Source organism: Cotesia glomerata, linkage group LG3 (genome assembly GCF_020080835.1).
Source record: "Cotesia glomerata isolate CgM1 linkage group LG3, MPM_Cglom_v2.3, whole genome shotgun sequence".
NCBI classification, from domain to species: domain Eukaryota; kingdom Metazoa; phylum Arthropoda; class Insecta; order Hymenoptera; family Braconidae; genus Cotesia; species Cotesia glomerata.
Window position 1 is genome coordinate 15,690,517 of NC_058160.1, and position 22,831 is coordinate 15,713,347.

A 22,831-nucleotide genomic window follows, 5' to 3' on the forward strand; every position below is an offset into this window, starting at 1 on the left:
CATATATATTTTAAAAGGGTCTGTTAAATTATTAAAATAGTTAAATAAATATAATGACTGTATTGCTAAAAGTATATATTAGTAAAGTCTAATGTTCAGGCCGATAGACTGAAATGAATATACATATAGATATGTAGAAATTATATGTTAATGTATAAGGATCATTTATATGTAGTGGAGAATATGTGTACTTATGCATTCCTTGGAGTGGATAACACTTTAGTGAGCTAGTTCGTTTTGAGAAATGCAGCCAATGCAAAATTTAAGTTGGTACCGTATAAAAGTGAAGTAACATTTCACAGAGACTCTCACATAAGTCAATTAACTAAATAACGTGTCTTGGCTGTGAGTATTTTGTTATTTGTTGAGTTTTCAATTCGATACAAACAATATTAAATTTTAATGATAAACTTTTAAATGCCAAAAAATATTCAAATATTTTCTACGATTTCATGAAATATAAAGATTCATTGATATTTTAAGTTCATTAATCTAAATGTATCTGAAAAGTAAATCCAATGTAGTTCTTGAAGGGACTTACACACATGTCGATAAACTAAGATGATTTGCTTGCAAATACCCCCTTATTCATTGATATTGAACTTTCAGCGGGAAAGTATAAAATTTAAATTATCAATTGCTTCAATTACAAAAAATGTAGAAATTTTGTCATCTTTTTATACAAATTAAATTTTTAGTTGATTATTAGATTTTCAATACAAATTAAGAAGTACACGCGACTTAGTTATATTAAGTTTTTTAATGCTACAAGCTACTATAAGAAAAAAAAAACTTAATTTTTTTATTAGGATTTGAGCTCTGAAATTAAAGAACAAACGACCTTTCATATGATTATAGCTTTGCCCGCAATATTTTATTCATTTGTGACTTTTTAATTTTTCGCGGGAACATCACAAATTTTAAATAAAAAATGTTAAAATTACTTCATGAATACAAAATTTCTAGAACAAACTATGAAACAACTTTACATGTGGATGTTTGTAAACATAAAACATATTTTTCTTATTAAATTTCATTTAGTAACTAGACTAAATAGACAACGAACTAACATTGTTTGAGGTTTACTTTCATCCGATAAGCCAGCTGTTCAAGATCTAGGCAATTTTCATTGAACGCTGTACACATTCTATGATTTCTTGGTCGTTGCCTGTAGGTAGCATTGTTACTCAATTGAGCGGGTTTCAAACATCGATAATCGTTAGATAATACGTATTTAAATTATGCGTTTAATGCATTGGATTATTTACTAACAATATCATAATAACAATAATAATAATAACAATAATAATAATAATAATAATAGTTATAATACTATAATAATATTTATCATTATCATTATTTATTATTACTAAAATAATCATCGTTATTATTAAATTAATGTGTATTAGAGTATTTAATCTAAATTTACAATTTTTTTAATTCAAAAAAATGTTAAAATTATTATTATTATATATACATAATAATTATATCTATAGTAATAAATCGATGTTAAAAATAATAATAATATTAATAATAATATTTATCATTATCATTATTATTACTAAAATAATCATCGTTATTATTAAATTAATGTGTATTAGAGTAATAAATCTAAATTTACAATTTTTTTAATGCAAAAAAATGTTAAAATTATTATTATATATACATAAAAAATGTAAATTCCCATTGATAATTTAGTTTATTGATTAATACCGGAGAGTTGACACGGTTTAGTCACGTTAAGTTTTTTAACGGTACTAGCTACTATATGAAAAACAGAACTTCAATTTTTCCATTAGGATTTGACCTTTAAAATTAACGAATAAATAATTTTTTATATGATAATAGCTTTGTCTGCAATAATTCATGTATTTATGAATTTTTAGTTTTGCGCGGGAAAAGTTCAAATTTAAAATTAAAAATGTAAAAATTATTATTCTATTTAAATGATTGAGCTTTGGAGTATCAAGTTTGATTCAACAATTTTCATGATTACATAAAATGTTAAATTTTTAACTTCCCGCTAGAAAAAATTGAAAATTTTTTAAAATTCGGTAAGTTATTGTTTTTATCCCGTTTTTCGAAAATCGAGTTTTCATCAGATCTCGACGTTTTGAGGTCCTAGGAAGCTTCCCTGACTATTTCCGCGATGATGTCCGTACGTCTGTATGTATGTGTGTGTATGTATGTGTGTGTGTGTGTGTGTGTGTGTGTGTGTGTGTGTGTGTGTGTGTTCCCTTTTAGGGGGGGGAATCCTTTTTACGGATTCTAGGCATAGTTGTTTGGCCTGGATATGTTGCGACTCGACGCAGCGTCATACTAAAAACTCGACGCTAACGCCCCTACCCACTAAACCCTAAACCCCTTTCTCTTCTATCCTCTGATCCCCCATGGTACCGCCGTAAGGCATTTCTTCGCGGGGGGAGGAATTAGCTGCCGCTCTTCCTTCTGGTGGCTAAGATGTTATTTCTTCCTTCTAGATTCTGTCTTTTGCTCTTTTTCTCTCGATGGAACGCAGCTCTGTAAGCACTTCTGTAACAAAAGTGTTCGTTGCATTCCAGGCAGCTTCTGAAGACAGCATTGCTTCTACGACTGACTCTGGTTGACTTCTCCTCTTCAAGATCCTCTCCAGCTCCTCACGTTGTGGATTAAAACGCGAGCACTCGAAAAAAACGTGCTCCGCATCTTCAGTGACTCCAGGGCAGGACGGGCACTCCGGAGAATCGTCATGCCTAAAGCGGTGAAGATAAGCCCGAAAACAGCCATGTCCTGACAACATCTGCGTTAGGTAGTAGTTGACCTCCCCGTGTTTCCGGTTCAGCCAAATGTCGATCTTTGGTATGAGACGATGCGTCCATCTACCCTTCTCTGCGGCATCCCACTGAGATTGCCATCGTGCGATGCTGTGCTGTCTTTGTTCCGTTCTGAGTTCTTCTGCGCTCAGTGTTGTTGACCTCTTTCGTTGGTAAAGGTTCCTTATTTCTTCAGCTAGGACTCTGAGAGGTAGGGTTCCAGAAATTACGCACACTGCTTCCTCAGATATTGTGCGGAAGGCGCAAGCTACTCTTAGGGCACTCAGGCGATATACTGGTCCAGCCTTTCTCCATGCTTCTTGTAATTCTAGCGCATCGGCCCAAATGGATATTCCGTACGTAAGCACTGATGTGACTACAGTTGCCAACAATAGTCTCCTGCTCTGCTTTGGGCCTCCGACGTTAGGCATCAATCGTGCGAGGCTTGCCCTTACTACTGACGCTTTTGGCACTGACGTGTTCCACTTGCTGTTTAAAGTTGAGACGGGCATCAAGCATCACTCCCAAATATCGGATATAAGGTTGTGATGTGATTTCTTGTTCGCCGACTCTAAGATTGATGGTCTCTAACACTTTCCTGCTGGTAATAAGCACTGCCTCAGTCTTATGTTTCGCCAGTTGAAGATTCATTGTGTCCATCCACTGGTTTACTTGCTGGAATGCTAGATCAAACATGTGGTGAATCTCGTCCAGGTGTTTAGCGACAATCACTACGGCCACGTCGTCCGCATACGCTACAAGTTTAATATTTCTTGGGATCTTTAGCCTTAGAAGTCCGTCATACATGATATTCCACAGCAGTGGGCCAAGAACAGAGCCCTGCGGAACACCTCCGGTGATTTCGTACTCTTTCGGACCGTCCTTTGTGTCATATCTGAGGACTCTATCCGTGAAGTAGCTAGCTACTATTTTACTTAGGTATCCTGGCACGTTCTTCTCTTGAAGAGCTTGCATAATGCAGTCCCAGTTAGCAGAGTTGAAGGCGTTTTTGATGTCTAACGTCGCCACCAGGCAGTACTTCTTCGTACCACCCTTCCATCTGGTTCCTGCAATTGCCTCCTGGGCCGTAGTAACAACCAGATTGATCGCGTCCAGGGTTGATCGTCCTTTTCGGAATCCATACTGGTTGTTTGCCAGGAGTGGATCTGCAACTGCTTCTATTCTTTGATGAATTATGCGTTCGAATATCTTACCGGCTGTATCCAGCATACAAAGTGGACGGTAAGATGACGGCTCTTCTGGTGGCTTTTTTCCTTTAGGGAGTAGAACCAGTCGTTGTTGTTTCCATTTCCGAGGAAATGTTCCTTCCTTGAGGCACGTATTGTAAACTTTCAAGAATAACGTTGGTGCTGCCTTTATGGCTGTTTTCAAGGCAATATTAGGGATTCCGTCTAGTCCCGGCGCTTTGTTATTCCCTACGCGGTTACAAGCCTCCATTAGTTCTTCTTCCGTGACAGATGGAATGTCTTCAGGGTTTAGCTGCCTTAACTGGCCGGTGAATACCGGTTGTTGAGGAAACAGCACAGTAACAATCCTCTCTAGGAGCCGCGGACACGTAGGCGACGGCAATGGCTGGTATTTCAGGTGGGCCGTGACCACCTTGTACGGTTTGCCCCATGGGTCCTTCTCCACTTCTTCGACGAGTTCTTTCCAACAGCGTCTTTTATTATCCTTGATGGCTTTGTTTAGTTCCCGACGGGCCTTTTTATACTCTGCCACCAGTTCTGCAAGGTTAGGTCGACGGAAGCCAAGCTGTGATATTCTTCTTTTCCTGAGGCATTCTTTACGAAGAGCGCTAATGTGATCGTTCCACCAGTGCACCGCGGGTCTTCTATTTATGCCTCGTTTTCGTGGCATACTGGCGTCACAAGCTTCGGTCACTCTTTTCATAAGTTCTTTAGTCTGATCTTCTGCGCATCCAGCGGTGATCGGGCCATTATCCAAAGCAGTCGTCAGCGTACCCACGTCGAAAGATTGTACTCTCCACCGAATGTGGTTAGGTAACCTACGAGTTCCTCTAGTATCCTGGTCATTTGATATCTCCCAGAGAATCGCGTTGTGGTCACTGGCAGTGTAGATATCCAGCACCTTCCAGTTGAGGTTACCTCTCGCGAGGCTGCTACTGACGAACGTGAGGTCTACGATGGAACTTGCGTCTCCTTTGGTGTAGGTTGGTGTGTCACCACTGTTGAGTAAGACTACGTCTAATGCAGTAAAAGCCTCAAGTAACGCTTTACCTCGTGCGTTAGTTAGCTTGCTACCCCAGTCTACTGCCCAGGAGTTAAAGTCGCCGGCTATCGCGACTGGATGATGCTGCTTCGCGTCCTCTGTCAGTCGATCCAGAAAGTTAGTGAAGTCAACAATAGAGAGGCTAGGTGGTGCGTAGCAGCTATAGAAGCGAACGCCATCTACTGATACTGCTACAAAGCCGGCATTGCAATTATTAACTACGCTCTGGAATGGGAGCTTGCCACAGGACCAAATGACGGCCCTAGTGGTCGTGTCCGTTTCCCATAATTTGCCTTTAAGGCATTTATATGGCTCAGCTATTAGTACAAGGTCAGGCCCTAGTTCACGCACTGTCTGCAGAAGCAAGTCATGTGCAGCCTCACAATGATTGAGGTTGAGCTGCAGTATCTTCATGTTCTTTTGTTTATTAACCTCTGAAGCGCCTCTTGGAATACCGGGCATTTGTGGTTGCCGGCGTAGTGGGCAGAGTTCTCTGCGCTTTGGTTTTCAGCGCATAATGCACATTTGGCTGGATTCTTACAACCAGCGATCTTGTGCCCCTCTTGTCCGCACCTGATGCAAAGCTTAGATCGGTCTACGCTACTTTTGCACTGAAATCCATGATGCCCGAAGTGCCAGCACTTGAAGCATTGGGTTGGTCTTCTCGTGGCTCTAATTCGGCAGTTTACCCAGCCGATACGGATTTTACCGCTTCCTTCCAATATCTTCCGCGCTGCAGCTGCTGGTAGAGTCACTACGGCAGTCTGGGTACCTCTGTAGGCCTTTCGGATCTTAATTGCCTCTAGCGATACCTCGCAGGATTCTCCGGTTGCCATCTGCAAGGCGGCTTGAATGTCTTCCCTGGTTGTAGTGTCATCAAGGTCTCGGATTTCGACGTCTTCCTGTGGACCTTTGCAGATCACTTTGGCCTCTTCTTGTAGGATGCCCTCGATGGTTTTCTGTAAAGCTTGGCCTTTATCGGAGCTCTTCCTAGAGAGCGTAATCAGCATGTTTCCGGCCCTAGTTTTATGGATCTTATCCACCGTAGTACGGACCTGCTCGTCAGGGACATCATTTTTATTTTACGCAAAATCTCAGCGTACTTCGCCGGCTCAGCTGGGCGGATGATCAGTGCGTCTGGCCTGATCCACTTTCGCGATTTCTTCCGTTTAGGTTCAGGACGGGGCTCCTCGGGAAATTGCTTTGGGAGCTGTTCTTTCCTTTGCCTTCTTTGTTCTTTCTTGGACTGGACTTTCTGCCAAGCAATCGCTTTTGTCCGTTCGTCCCTTTGCATTGTCGCTCTTTGTGGAGGGCTTTGTCTCAGGTCCTTCTTCTTGGTGACTTGGCTGCACGTTGGGTCTGGAGAGGATCGATCTTTCCTTTTTCCAGTCTTCGTGACAGTTTCTCGTTTGTCTTCGATGACCGATTCACCGTCACCTTCGGCTCCGGTATCCATTGCTTCGTCAGTCACAACTACAACTTCGTTGGTTTGCCCCGGTGTAGCACGGGGAGTGCGTCGCGATGCTAATCGCCATTCTTCATCCAGTTTTTTGAACCTTCGAAGGGCGTTAGTTACACTAGTCGCCTTGGTCTTGATCTCCTTGTGGATATTGACTTTTGACTGAACGAGATTATTTAACTCATTAGTCAGCTCCTCCAGGCGTTCCAGCGCTTGCGCTCTCCTCATTTCAGCGCCCGCTTCAATCGCTGCTTGTTGGGCATGAAGCCCGTTTTCATTCTTGTTTGTTTCCTGTGAATTACTCATACTTTTTGATTTACCAGCGCATCGTACGGAGTGGAGCGGGTTGTCATAACTAGGAACGGGTGTACCCTCGGAGATAGTACTCCTACCCCAGTTCCCTGAGGCCTAGCCGACACTTAGCCAGTCCCGGAATACACGGACGGACCAGACTCGCTCGGAGCGGTGAAGATTCCGACCTCTAACACTCACTGCGTACTTCCTGATCAAGGCCCGAAGTGGCTGGCTCCTGATCCACTGCTGCAACTTACACCTCGGTAGAGCAAGCTCACATCAGCCGTGGCCTGCATCGTCGGAAACTACGATACAGGTTCCGGTCACTCCCAGTGGGTCGCAGCAGAGAACGATCGTCTTGTTAGGTCAGTTAGTGCGACCAACCCATTAAAGGGGAGTTTTGTCCACGGGAGCGTATTTTGTTTGGTTATTTTGCTTGGCTCCTACCCGCTGTACCTCATCAACTAAGAGATTAAGTGTCATCCAAGGACAGCGAGCGTTCTCCCATCCGCTCGGGGAGACGCGCCCGGTAGCAGTATCTCTTCTGCCCCGAGTGTGTGTGTGTGTGTGTGTGTGTGTGTGTGTGTGTGTGTGTAAACCTCTTATAACTTCTGAACGGCTTGACCGATTTCATCGCGGTTGGTGTCATTCGAAAGGGCTTCGCCAAACTTAGATTTCCTGTAAGTTGAAGATTTCCTGTAAGTTGAAACCGATTCGGACCGGTAGATTTCGAGAAATTGCAAAAAAAGTGGAGAAAAAAGTTGTTTTTTTTTTTCATTTTTTCTAAATATCTCCGAATTGGCTAAACCGATCGAACTAAAAAACTAATCAGCTCTTCACCTTGAAAACCCGCATCGATCGCCACCAAATTCGTCAGAATCGGTTGATTCGTTCGTGAGATATCGTTGTCGAAACAAATCGAAAAAAGTGTTTTTTTTTTTGTAATAACTCCGAAATGTTTCATCAGATCAATTTCTTCGTTTCAAACTTTTTCATAGAGCTCAAAAAACTACATCGATCGCCGCCAACCACGTGAAAATCGGTTGATTCATTCAAAAGTTACAGCAGTTTAAAAATTTAAAAAATCATGTTTCATCGAACCTTGAAAAGATTTTTGAGTTCGAAGAGCTCAAAAAAGTATTAAGTGTGATGATAAGCGCTTAGATTTGGGATAAGCGGGAAGTTGCCAGGATGGCCTTCAGGGTCAACCGTTTTCCTAATTTTTTTTTATATTTATTATGTATTGTATTATTCACTAACAACATTTTCATAATAACAATAATTTAAAAAGTAAATTATAATCATAATTATAATAATATTTAGCAACCTTGCAGTCACTATGTGACTGCTATGATTTGTGAATTATAAAGAAATAAAACTTTGCTTTATTAAATAATGACTTTTGTTGAATTGCACTGTACTTTTTTAATTATTGACGTTTTTAAAGGTATAAGCTCATCCCCTTGTTACACTCATTAAGAGTTTTGATTCGAGTACCGACACGCATTTTGATATATTTTCATGTACATAAATATATGAAAAATTGATGTGGGTACTCAAATGAAAGGTCTTCATAAGTGCAATATCGGAGTGAGTTTTTATCTTTAAAAATGTCAATAATGTACAAGATACAAGGTCATTTTTTAATTATCTATTTAAAGATAGAGCACTTTCGAATGCAGCCCAAATACTTATCATGATAAATTGACTATCGGTGAGAATGATATGAAACCTCGAAAAGGCACAAATTTAAATTAAGACCTTTGCATTGACACTAAATTTCACTAAAAAAATTTATTTTATTGTATGACTATCTCGGAGACAAAATTTCTCTTATTTTCTCAATCATATAGATAGATATCATTAATAATAATAATAATAATAATAATAATAATAATAATAATAATAATAATAGCGGTGCTTGCTACGTGGCCTCCAAGCGGCGCATCGCGGGAAACGCAGACCATAACACCAGGTCTGTAGGCGAACGACGTAGCCGATGCAGTGGGCCAACTACCCACTGCATTGAAATACTGAGTTACAACAAGGCGTAATCTCAGAAGTGCTCCCCACAACCGGTCCTTTTCGGATGAGGACCATTCATCAGGTGGGAGGAGCACGCCGGACCCGATGAACGATGACGACCCTGGCGCTTTAAGGACTTTCTTTAAGTGGACGGAGGAACTACGAGTCGACCTCTTGGTGTGCTACCAACGTAGCGAGCCGGGGGTGAGCGGTTATATGGCCCGGATGCACACTCTTTGGAGTGATATGCATCCGGAGCTAGAGCATTTTACGCCTAAACACCTGCGTAATTATGCCGCTTATCTTCGGCGTAATAGAAGATCGCTTGTGCCGGATAGAAGGCAGTCTAATAGACTTTCCTTTCCAGCGCAATTACACCAAGAGCGACGCCGTTCCTCCTTGGATGACAACAATCCCTTTATAGGACGGCAAGTAAGTATATCTAAAAAGATAACTTACTCCCAACAACAGCTAGAAGCGGTAAATGAAGATCTCCGTGCAAACATCCTGGAGGATTCCACCCTGCTCACTGTGAGCCAGGTTGTGTATGGTGCAGCAGTTTCGGCTTTTCCGAGAGAGAGACATTGTCTCTCAATCGAGGCAAGGTTGAGACAGCGCATCTCACAACTTGGACTCAAAATTGACAGATCCCGGAAACAGGTCTCCCGCATTCAGTGTGTGATTGAGTTTGAAACAACTCAAAGAGCATACACGCCCCGAATTCGACGCATTGCTGCTGAACTTCGGTGGCGTCATCACACACTGAATAAGAGTACTCTTCTTGTTATCAAGGAAGAGTCTCTCAATAAATTGCGGGCTCTAGTGACTGCCAAAAAGTCACTAGAGAAAAGGCTGAAGCGGTTGGTCGACAACTCGTTGTTTCGATCCAGCCCTTCACGCTTTCTGACACCAAAGACCGATGTTACAGGGAATTATCCAACACCTGAGCGGGTGGAAGCTTTTTGGACTGAGTTGTATGGAGATCAACCAAACGTGAACGCCAATACTCCAGCTCTGCACGACTTTAAAGCATTCTGTCGGGAACACCGTAGACAGAATGCTGATGAAGAGAGCCCTGCAGTCAGTGTGAATGAAGTTCGTTCAGCTCTAAATGGCAGCAAAAATTGGGCTGCCCCGGGACCAGATGGCATAAATGTCTTTTGGTGGAAGAAGTTTACTTCTACCCACCTCCATCTGGCCCGTATATTTACATCGTACATTAGAGCTGACGAACCGATTCCAGACTGGCTAGTGGAAGGGCGAACCGTACTGATAGCAAAAAAAGGTGACTTGTCTGACCCAAAGAATTACAGGCCTATCACCTGCTTGAATGCGGTATATAAAATTTTTACAAAAATTTTGAACAACCGTATTTTGCAGGAGATAGAACCTGTATGGCAACAGATATATGAACAGCGTGGCAGCAAAAGAGGCCTGTCAGGTTGCAAAGAGAACTTGATAGTTGATCGATGTGTCACACAAGATGCGATCTACTATCAACGCAACCTGTCAATGGCCTGGATCGACTATCGCAAGGCATTTGACTCAACTTCTCATGAGTTGATTTTATATCTCCTCAAATGCCTGGGGGTCAATCCTGAAATAGTGGAATGCATTCGGCGTACAATGCAGCTCTGGCGAACGCGTTTTCACATTGGAAGTGGAAACGCATTGCACATAACCGGAGTTGTAGAGTACAAACGAGGGGTCTTCCAAGGTGATTCCTTAAGCCCTCTGCTGTTTTGCATCTCACTGCTGCCTATATCTGTTGCTCTCAGTAAAACTCGTGGGTACTCTGTGGGGCCTCCGGGTGATCGAAAATACTCGATTACCCATCTGCTTTATATGGATGACCTGAAGCTTTATAGTGCTGATGAAGATCATCTACAGGCGGCTCTTAACATCGTAGCAGAGTACACGCGGGATGTCGGAATGTCTTTTGGGTTGGACAAGTGTGCGGTCGTACATCTGGCGAGGGGTAAGTGCTCTGTTACGGGTGATGATGTCGAGTTGGTAGATGGGAGCGTTTTAAGACAATTAGACGCCGGAGAGTTGTACAGATATCTAGGAATGGAAGAGCACCGCATGCATGCGGTCTCCGAAGTCCAAGCAACTCTCCGTAGCGAGTATGTTAGGAGACTCCGGAAAATTTGGTCCTCCGAACTTTCCGGTAAAAATAAAGTCTCCGCTACTAACACGCTCGCTGTCCCAGTCTTACTATACTCTTTCGGTGTCTTAAAATGGGCCCGAAAGGATCTGCGAGATCTCGACATCAAAACCCGTAAGACTATCAACATGAACCGGAGCATGCACCCCAATTCATCAGTCGCCAGATTATACCTCTCCCGGTCCATCGGTGGGAGAGGTCTGCAGAGTTTGGAGCGGCTGCATGATCGTTTGGTCCTGGGTTTAACACACGAAGTTGTCAATTTCACTGCAGACGAGGATGACTTTCTTATGCAAATTGTTCATAAACATGAGAATGCGCATAAGGGGTCGTTCTTGTATAAAGGCAGCTATATATGCAGCAAGAACCCTTGGTCTTGGAGAGATAAACGCTCTTATGGAACTCCGAAAGGAGGAATTCAAGAGCGTCATCAGGAACGCCGAGGAAAAACTACTCCTAGGCGAACTGATGGACAAGTCCATGCACAGCGTGTTCTTCAAACACGTGCGTGATCATGGCTTGTCCACCCAGCTGACGTTTTCCTTCTTAAAGTCAGCTGGCCTGATGTCCGAGACTGAAGGGTTCATATTTGCTTGCCAAGATGGTGTCATTAACACTCTAGAATACCGTAGCAAGGTGCTCCAGGTGCAGCTTCTGGACACGTCATGTAGGATGTGTAAACAACACCCGGAGACGCTCATGCACCTTTTGTCAGCATGTCCTGTGCTGGCGAGAGGTGCATATATCCAGCGTCACAACGCTGCCCTGAGAGTACTGTACTACTATCTTCGTCATTACTACGGTATTGATATGACACCAGTGCTGCCTTATCTGCCAGGAGATATTCCCCAGGTTGTTGAGAATGACAGTTGCAAAATTTATTGGAACATGCCGTTTGCAACAACTCGGCGGATAGATCACAACAAACCTGAAATTGTGCTCTTCGACAAGGCTACTTGTGACATTTATGTCATTGAGTTCTCGGCCCCGGCTGAATACAACATCTCAGCCAAAGAAGAGCACAAAAGACAGATATATCAGGATCTCCTGTTTGAAATTGGCAAACTTTACCCAGGTTACCGTGTCAAGCTCGTCGTCCTGATTGTTGGCGTCCTCGGAGGGATGAAACAGTCTTTTGTATCCTCACTTGCCAGAGTTCCAGCTTGCTCATCAAAAGCTGAATTCTTGGCGGTCAGGATGCAGAAGGCTGTCATACTAGGTTCCCTCCGTCTACTTAGGAAAATGACTTTGGCCTGCTGTGATCACTAACCGCCTTGTTGTGCGGAGTGGTCCAGCAGTAATGGATGGAGCTCAGGCTGGGCCCTCGGAGAATCGGACTCCGGGGACAACCCCCCTGAGCATTTAATAACATAATAATAATAATAATAACAATAGCAATAATAAATTCATTCAAGACACACTTTTATTATTTCTTTATTGAAAAGTATAAAAATAGATTTTATTATAAATCTTAAGGTAGTTGGAGCGTGATAGGCATTTCAACAGAAAATTATGAAATTTTTTTTATTGAAAGATAAATATATTAATAATTCACTACCAAAATTTCAGATCAATTGACCGCATCGTTTTTGAGTAATTAATTTTTGAAATTGCATCTTTTACACGTAGCGGTATAGAGAGATGATAAAGTTAGTATGAAATCTTTGGCCCACTCGAGTGGTATGGAAGATTTCATACTAACTTTACCATCTCTCTATACCTCTACGTGTAAAAGATACAATTTCGAAAATTAATTACTCAAAAACGATGCGGTCAATTGATCTGAAATTTTGGTAGTGAATTATTAATATATTTATCTTTCAATAAAAAAAATTTCATAATTTTCTGTTGAAATGCCTATCACGCTACAACTTCCTTAAAGTTATTTTTAATATTTCATGTAGTAATTATGAACGATTCCGCCACTTCCCTTTTCGTACGGCCATCTCTCACGTCCTCTGCCACGTCCTCTGCTACGCCCTTTACCACGCCCTCTATTATTGCGATGACCTATACCACCTGCGAAGTGGCGACGACTGGATCCAGCTGTTAAAAAAGTTAATTTAATTAATTAAACTGGAATCTAATAATTAATATTGTAGAGTGTTAAAAAACTTACAAGTGACAGTAGGTCCAACCGACGAATTTGGTCGCAGTTGCCACTGAGCTGCAATATCGTCAGCACTCAAGCCAGACGACATACTTTGCGAGTTTCTCGGCACAAGTGGAAGATCTTCCAGTGGAACATTCGCTAGTAAATTTTCTGATGGATTAGCTGGCCTATTTGCCGGTGGATTTGCTGGCGGATTAGCTGGCACGTTTGCTGGCTGATATCCTCGCGGATTGTCTGGCAAATTTGCTGGAATATTCTCTGGCGGATTCTCGAACAAATTTGCGGGTCGATTTGCTAGCCAATTTGCTTGCGGATTTGCTAGCCAAATTCCTGGTGGATTTGCCAGCCAATTTTCTGGTGAATTTGTAAGCCAATTTGCTTGTAAATTTGGCAGCCAATTTCCTTGTGAATTTGCTGGCCAATTTACTTGTGAATTTGCTGGCCAATTCACTTGTGAATTTCCTGGCCAATTCACTTGTGAATTACCTGGCCAATTCACTTGTGAATTTCCTGGCCAATTCACTTGTAAATTTGCTGGCCAATTTCCTGGTGGATTTGCCAGAAAATTTCCTGCTGAATTGAACATCAGGTTTGCTGGCAAATTTGCTTGAAAATTCGCATGAGGATTCTCTAGAAAATATCCTCGTGGATTTGCTGGTGGATTCTCAGGCATATGTCCTCGCAGATCGGCTGGCAGATTTGCTGGATTTTCTGGTGGATTTTCAAGCAAATTCGCTGTTGGATTTGCCAGCCGATTTGCTGGTAAATTCGCTGGCGGATTTGCTGGTAAATCCACTGGCGGATTTGGTGGCAAATCCACTGAAGGAAGCTCTGGTGGATTCTCTCGCTGATGTCCTGGGGGATTTGCTGGCAAATTCACTGGAGGAAGCTCTGGTGGATTCTCTCGCTGATGTCCTGGGGGATTTGCTGGCAAATTCACTGGAGGAAGCTCTGGTGGATTAGCTGGCAAATCCACTGGAGGAAGCTTTGGTGGATTCTCTCGCTGATGTCCTGGGGAATTTGCTGGCAAATCCACTGGAGGAAGCTCTGGTGGATTAGCTGGCGAATCCATTGGCAAATTTGCTGGTGGATTCTCTCGTTGATGTCCCGGGGAATTTTCAGCTGGATTCGCTGGTGGCGGTGGTGGTGGTGGAGGCATCATCAGAGCTGCACGTTCAGCTGCTCGTGGCATCATAGGCGGAGCTGCAAGCGGAGCTACTGGCGGTGGTGGGATATACCAAATATTCCGATTGGCTTGTTGGTGTCCTAATTGGTATTGGAAACCAAAGTTTCGAGCCCAGTGGTTATTTGGTCCAACTACCCACTGCATGAAATTGTTGTTGAGTTCTTGTTCTGTCAAAAATGAAATTTGAAATTAGTAAAATCACGAATAATCTGCAGTCTTAATGCCATCACTCCCGAAATTCACAGAAAAAAATAGTGCTTCGACAGAGTCAATTACGAGTAACAATTATATTAATAAAATAGTTAAATACATTATCTTGACAATAGCATATAAAATATCTTGATTTTATAAACAAACAAGGGCATAATAATAAAAATAGTTCTTGAAATTAGGCACAAAAAGTTTTTCAACTGTGAAGTACTCTTCGATGCTTCGAATCATGAGCCGTGCAATAGCATTTAACAATTTTTTAAATTTTTATAAATATTACATTGTTATCAATAAATAATAAATAAATCCGTCACTAATATCACTAAATTGTCAGATATCTGCTGATTTTAGCACTAATTTTTATTTACTTACGGGATATTCGTCGCCGTTGATCCGCCATTTTGTTCAAATCAAACTTAAAAAAACAACATTATAAACATTATAACTAACTGTTCTAAAATTTACTTAAATATATTTAAAACGATCTCTATTATGTTTTTTGGGAAGATGTTAGATATTTTAATTGATAATCATAAAAATACTGTGGCAAATTTTTTTAATTTTTTTAATTAAAAATAAATTATAAAGGCTACTTACACACACGTCAACAACAACGAAAAAGAATAAGCTAAATGAACTATATAAATCATTTGATGTATCCTATTTTATTGTTTTGCCGCGACACCTGCTACTAAAAAATATTAATAATAAAAGTTGGTTAACATAACAACCGAACGTTACCGTTTATTGTAATTTATCATTATTGTAATACCTCGCGAGAATAATTTTGAGACGAAATGTCGTCCAATCAACAATTGAATTTATTTATTTTATAAGGTATAGTTATATTATATATATATATATATTTATAACAAATAATTTTAATTTCATCATTTATTTTTATATTTAAAAATTCAGTGTCATGACGATTAAAACATTGATAATTTCACGTAGTCGAACTGATGTCAATATTCCGGTTCACCAATTGACAAAAATGGACTATCAGAATATTAAATTGGAACGTTTTCTTACCGACGAGTGGTACAGTGTTGCCATTTCGATGTCAGTGAAGACATCGCCAGTAATAAATTAATAATAATAAAGGTAGCTGACGTTGTTAATTTTTTAATTTTTTTCTAATAATCAAATTAAAACAAAAAAAAATATTTTTTTTTAATTGCACTTACAGTTTTTCAAGTTTTTTACAAATGAAATTTTTTTTTTTTATTTTTTTGTAATAATTTTCTGAATAAAAAAGAATTTTAAAAATTTTTAAATGTCGGGTAACTCAATTTTCATCTGACAGTACCTTATCAATACGCCGTTAAAAATAAAGTTATTCTGTATATTATCTGTATATTATCTGAAATTTTATTAAATTATTTATTGAATTAAACTTACGTAAGCTATTATAATGCTTTTGGTTAGTCTTAGGCTCTTTTTTGGAAGCATCATTTTATTTGATTTAAAATTTTTTTTGAGACGCATTAAAAAAATAAAATTTTTAAAATAGCATGTACTGCAACTTACGTTTGAGTGTTGATCCTTTCGAATTGCCGCTCAATTTGTTAGTAGTAGTAGTGACATCTAGGTGCGACTACTAAGATCTGATCGATTGACTAGCGTAGTTTCTCATAGAAATTTGTCAATGTCGAATAATATTTCCTTCAAAACATAAGTGGAATTTTCTGATATCCACCTTCTTATTTATTCAGTTATTTATTTATTCAGTGCACTCAGTGACATATATAGCTTTACTAACGTACCAGTTATACGATAAATCTAAAGATATTTGTTTTATTAGGTAGATAAATAAAGACAGCATCGTTATTAATTAAACACCCTTTAAATGGAATTTTACTTGAATGACGTGCTACGCGCGCGCCTTAATTTTAACCAATCATAAATCGTGTCCCGTTTTTTTTTTTTTAGTTTCGATTATTGACGAACTTCAAGCAATTATATATTTTTCATTTTATGGATAACCTGAAAAATTTTATTCTAATGTTTATTAGTGTATGTTTTTATGCATCAAAATTGGAAACAAAAATATAAGTTAAAATTATAAAAATTTGTAATTAATATATATGTAACAATAGCAATATATATATATTACTTAAATTGTTTCCAATTGTTGATTATTAGTACACTTATTAATTAAGCGTTTCATTAGCTTTTAAGCTGAGTGATTATTTATTATTTATTTTTATTCTCTTCTCTATTTTTCTTTGGTTCGGTAATAATTAAAATAAAAAAAAAAAAAAAATAGTCTGCTGTGCGATTGTTTAGTTATAAAAAAACAGTCTGCTGTGCGATTGTTTAATTATTTATAAAAAAAACAGTCTGCTGTGCGATTGTTTAGTTATAAAAAAACAGTCTGCTGTGCGATTGTTTAATTATTTATAAAAAAAACAGTCTGCTGTGCGATTGTTTAATTATAAAAAAACAGTCTGCTGGGCGATTGTTCAATAATAAAAAAAACAGTCTGCTGGGCGATTGTTCAATAATAAAAAAAACAGTCTGCTGTGCGATTGTTCAATAAAAAAAAACAGTCTGCTGTGCGATTGTTTAATTATTTAAAAAAAACAGTCTGCTGTGCGATTGTTTAATTATTTATAAAAAAACAGTCTGCTGTGCGATTGTTTAATTATAAAAAAACTGTCTGCTGGGCGATTGTTTAATATAAAAAAAAAAGTCTGCTGTGTGATTGTTCATTAAAAAAAACAGTCTATATAACATTTTTTAAAAATTTGTAGTAACAGCTAGTTTATCAATTTTTTAACGTGAGGACAAAATTTTTATTTATTTATTCTGTAAATCTTACAGGTGACTTTTTTGAAAGATTTCTTACTCCATTGTATATAAACTTACTAACATAACTTAAAATTATATATAAACTTATATATAAACTTACTAACATAACTTGAACTTATATATAAACATATATAAACTTACTAACATAAATTGAAAATTATAAAAATTTCATTAATAAACGACTTACATAACATTTTTTTTTTTAATTTATTTCCCACACAAACATTTTTACCTTAATTTATTTAATTAACTATTCTACATAAAAATGTTTTCTACTCATGATTTAAATTTATCCGTTATTGCTAACAATCAATTGTTAGAAGATGAGTATATCGATCATTTTGCTCTTCTCCTTCACAATCAATTTCAGTATGCTATTCGAGAAAGTTGGTATGTTCAACATCCAGAAGCTATTGAAAAACTGGATGCTAATAAAGAGCATATACAAATATTGCATAGTCGCGACACAGATTATATTTTTAATCAAAATGACAGGTATGGCACCGATCACTGGGTTTGCAGTTATTATGATACCAAAAAAATTTATATTTTTGATTCTGCGAATAGAAAACAACTTCATGAAAAGCATAAGATTTTTTTAGAAAAATTATACCCAGAATTTACATTTAATAGTAATACAATTGAATTTCCTGATGTACAAAGACAACCAAATAATTACGATTGTGGAGTTTATGCGATAGCATTTGCAACTTCTCTGGCTTTAGGAGAGTGGCCAATAAAAGTTTCATTTTTATTTGATCATAATCAAATGCGCCCTCATTTAATAAAGATATATCAAACTAAAAATATATCTAGTTTTCCAAAAATTAATAATGAAAAAAATTTAAGTAAACCTATTTTTAATGCAATGAAAGACAAAAGTATCAACGTCACTAACTTTAGCAAAGTCTTTCCAGTTTTGAATATTAACAAAAGAGCTATTACAAAAATAAATCAAGAGCCGAACAATTTCAATGGTACCGAAAGTAATTATTTATCAATTAATATAAGAAAAAGAAAGAACGACACAATACCGGCAAATGATTATGAATTATCTACAGTTGAAGTTAAAAAAAAATCTTCCATTCAGCAAAATTTAGAAATAAAAAGTAGTACAATTACAGAAAAAAGAGATTTTCCAACAAATAAAAGACGAAGAAAGGTTAAAACAACTTTAAATGAAGAACTACCAACTAAAAAACGTAGAAATACCAATCACAGGTGTCCCTTACCAGTGTTGAATGACAAGTATCTAAATATGGTTACAGATGGAGATCAACTGCAGGATGAACATATGTATCAATTTAAATTAATTCTAGCTAATTGTTCGAATTACTATGATCACCGTGACACACTGTATTTGGCAAGACCTGAAAATATTGAGCCTGTGCCACCGCTGAAAAACCATATTCAAATATTATACAGTACTGATAAACACTGGATATGCTCATATTATAATACTAAAAAAATATATATTTATGATTCTTTGAATAAATTTACAATAAATGAAGATCAAACCTTATTTTTGAGACATTTGTATCCTTACTTCAATATCAATGAAAAATCATTAATTTTCATGAGAGTTCAACACCAACGTAATGGCACTGATTGTGGGGTATTTGCCATTGCGTTTGCAATATCTTTATTATATAATCAAAAACCTGAATGCATTGTCTACGAACAGAGTCTCATGCGTTCTCATTTGGCTAAAATATTTCAGACAAATACAATTAGTCACTTTCCGACTACTGATCGCAATATTACCTTAAATTTACCAACTTTAAAAGAAATAATAAAAATGAATCATAAAAATTACAATCAACGAGTTAATTGCACAAATAAATTATTGCACAACAACAAAAACAATGATACAGAATCTCATCAAAAAGAATTATTGATAAAGCAGTCTGAAATAATAATTAATTCACCGTCATTGCCTAATTATAATTCTTCAGAAAACTCAAGCGAATTGTCTAAAGAGAAAATTAATATCAAAGATGGTGGTACTGTCGAAAATTTACTACCTAAACAAGACTCCAAAATTGATGACAAAAATCATTTAAATTCGAATTCAAAATCTATTGATAGTGAGAACATTGTAAAACCAACTGATAAGAAAATTCAAAAACAAAAGATATCAATAGCTAAAAAAATTGTGGCTAAATATTGTCGAGAAAATTCAAGAAAAAACTTTATTAAAATAAAATCTTCTGAATATTATATTAATAAATTAGCTACAGTTATTGATGGGAAAAATCTTGTGGAGAAACATTTAGAAGCGCAAAGAATCATCAAATGGTGTATGTGTCAAAGAAAAGTGTATATGAAATTATTAACAGATATGAAATCAAATCATAGTTCAACTTATAAGGAACGAGACAATATCGTTCGCCAATTTTTTTTGGTTAATTGATAAAATATTAATTATTATCATTAAATTAAGTCTTTGGTCGACTTAAAGGGATCGAGAGAGTATTGAAGGCTAATTCATTCCGGTAAATTACTGAAATATCAATTATTACTGGTAAAATCAACAAATTATCAACTTGATCGGGTCGAAAGATATTTAACAGCTGATTTATTCTGGCTTATGCATAAAATAGTAATTATGATTATAGAAATAACTCACGGAATGACTCAAAGGAAATTGGAAAGTATCGATGGCCCATTTATTCCGGTTAATCAATAAAATATTAATAATTATTAGTAAAATTGATAAATTATCAACTCAGAACTGACAAAATATATTTAACAGCTGATTTATACATGCAATTGGATAAAAAACTGATTATTAGCATTAAATAAAGTCATAGGTTGACTCAAATGAAACGAGAACGTATCGACGGCCCATTTTCTTCGGTTATTTGTTAAAATATAAATGATGATTTTTAAAATAAGTCAGAGGCCGACTTCGATGATACAAGAGAATATTGATTGCCCATTTATTTTGGTTGATTGATGAAATATTAATCATTATTATTAAAATGAATCATAGCTAGACTTAAAGGTAACAAGAGAGAATCGAAGGCTCATTTATTACGTTTCTTTCGTGACAAATCAATTATTATTAGTGAACTTTAAAAATTATCAACTTCGACGGGTCTAAAGATGTTTAAAAGCTGATTTATCTTGGCAATTGAATACAATAGTAAATAATATAATAAGACTAAGTCACAGGTTGGTACAAGGGACATGACAGAATATTAATGTCCAAATTATTCTGGTTGATTGATAAAATCTTAATTGCTATTATCAAAATTAGTTATAGTTCAATTTAGAAGAAACGAGGGAGTATCAATCACTCATTTATTTCAGTTAATTAATAAAATATCAATCATTATTATCAATATAAATTATAGGTCGATTGAAAGGAAACGAGAGAGTAGTAATGGCTCATTGATCTCGGTTAATTAACAAACAAATTTTAATTATTATTAGTAAAAATTAAAAATTATAAACTTGGACGGGTCAAACGATGTTTAACAGCTAATTTGTTTCGGCTTATGTATAAAATAGTCATTATTTTTAACAATTAAACCTCAAGTTGGATCAAGGGATCCGAGAGATTATCAATAGCCTATTAATTTTTGCCTTAGCAATAATAATTCGAGCCACCCTTTGAGAAATTAACCCACCTACAGGATATTCTTTACCCACTGATTTATTTTAAACTTTTTAAATTATTCACTCTGTTCACATGACAAAATATTTCAGCTCAATTCTGTTATCGAACTCAATTTTTCACTTAGTAGTTAAAATTTATAACCCGCAATGAGAAAAAAATTTGCCTAAACGATACTTATCACCGACCACGTTCAAATCTCAAAGTAAAATAATTAAAAATCATCATCTAGTCCTCATGACAAAATACTCCAGCTCAATTCTGCTGTCAAACTCAATTTGTCACTTAGTGATTTTTACCTCGCAACGAGATACAAATATATAATATTTTTATGCTGATCGGAACCAGAAAGCGGCAACGAAAACAGTGGTGCTCCAAACCACCGAATCGATTTGTTGCCTTCCTTCAGTTGCATCACTCTTCTCATCTGTAAAAATGTATCGTTAGTCTCAACTCGATTTATTTTTATAATTTTTAAAAATTATAATATTTACCTTGATCATACCACCGCTCAAAATTCTTACCTTTTTTTTTACCTTACAAATAGTTAATGTTGTCTTATTAATTCTTGGTTTTTAACTTGCTTACTTTATCTCCAGAGTTTTTAGATTCAGTCTTCTCTAGGTCGGGAATTTCAGCATAGTTATCACTTGTTCGGTTGGGAATCAGCAAACAAGCTGATGGGAAAAAAGTCTGAAGACCTCCAAGAAAGTCTTTCCAGGTCTACTCTCGACGTAAAATGTCTTCCAACCAGGAACAGCACGTTTAATGATTAGCCTCCGAACTCGTTGAAGACACAGCAGTTAAACACCGCCGGTGAAGTAGCCGCGCGTTCTTTGAACCCGTCTGTGCTGGGATTCATTATTGTTAAAATTCCATTAATTTCTTTCATAATTTGACCAGTGCATTATTTGTAGAAATCTTCATTCAAATCGATCATCAATCCTTCCCGCTGCGCTACTTCCTTGCACTGAGTTATCAGTATCGTATACTCGCCGCCTTTGAATAGACTCGGAACCTCTCCATTAGTCAGCGAAGTGTTCATTCCCGTCAAGAATCCATATTCAAAGAAATTGGACTCGTCCGAAATGAAAGCTATCTTCTCATTCTTGCACTCCGAGCATCTCAGTACTTGCCTCATATCGTTATCGAAGTCTTCCGCTATGTATTTATTATAAATCTTTACCTGGAAGGTCGATAGTTCGTTTATCCAGGTAACGAACCTTGACAGAGTAGTTTCACCGGCTCCTGAAACCCCAATCAGTATAAAATCTCCCTGAGACTGCCGGAAAATCCAGAAGAACAGTCAGCTCTTCAGGAACGTAGTCTTTGGACTGTCAGTTGCTGTACAAAATAGGATGGTACAAAGCTTTTTCCTTGTCTACGTCCATTAAGGACTTAGTGGCGACAATGTTGATGTTTTTATTAGTTCAAGCCTGTTCAGAGTCATCTACGAGTAGGTCTTGGAAGAGTCTCAGCGCCTCATGGGCCCATACACACACCAATCCTTCAATAGACAATCTATCTAGCGGACGGATCGCCTTGCAGATTTCTCTGACCAATCTCATCATTTCTCAAAGCGAGTATATGGAGTGCGGCTGCATGTCCTGGCTGCATGTTGGCCATGGTCGCGTACTTCAAACATCACTCTGACGTTCAGTGGCAAGCTCGAACGCTCGTCGCTGGGCAAGGTCAGCAATTTTTTGTCGTCTGATACAGAGCTCTCATTTTCTACCCACTCGGGATTTACGTCACCGTCAATATCATCCATTAATGTTTAATTATTTTGCCTCCGAGGTTGTCTATTTCTCGATTTCTTCAAAACACTCCAGAACTTTTAAAGGCACTTTCCACGCACTTGTTGTTCTGGAACCGTTTGAACCTACCACCATTCATTCG

The 22,831-nt window shown here is 37.7% G+C and overlaps 1 protein-coding gene across 1 annotated transcript; it reads right to left on the reverse strand.

Moving 5' to 3' along the window:
* Positions 1-12,839: 12,839 nt before the first annotated feature.
* On the reverse strand, positions 12,840-14,972 carry LOC123261721 (sporozoite surface protein 2-like). The gene is made up of 3 exons (XM_044723499.1): positions 14,869-14,972; positions 13,107-14,453; positions 12,840-13,033 (listed from the first exon to the last, which is right to left on the reverse strand). Exons 1-3 carry the CDS (start codon positions 14,894-14,896, stop codon positions 12,876-12,878), a joined length of 1,533 nt encoding a protein of 510 aa, XP_044579434.1. The 5' UTR covers positions 14,897-14,972; the 3' UTR covers positions 12,840-12,875.
* Positions 14,973-22,831: the final 7,859 nt, after the last annotated feature.

Coding starts and splice junctions, on each gene's coding strand:
- LOC123261721 (XM_044723499.1), bottom strand. CDS start 14,896: ATGGCGGATCAACGGCGACGAATATCCC. Junction 14,454..14,868: donor TCAACGGCGACGAATATCCC/GTAAGTAAATAA, acceptor CATTTTTGACAG/AACAAGAACTCAACAACAAT. Junction 13,034..13,106: donor GGTTGGACCTACTGTCACTT/GTAAGTTTTTTA, acceptor CTTTTTTAACAG/CTGGATCCAGTCGTCGCCAC.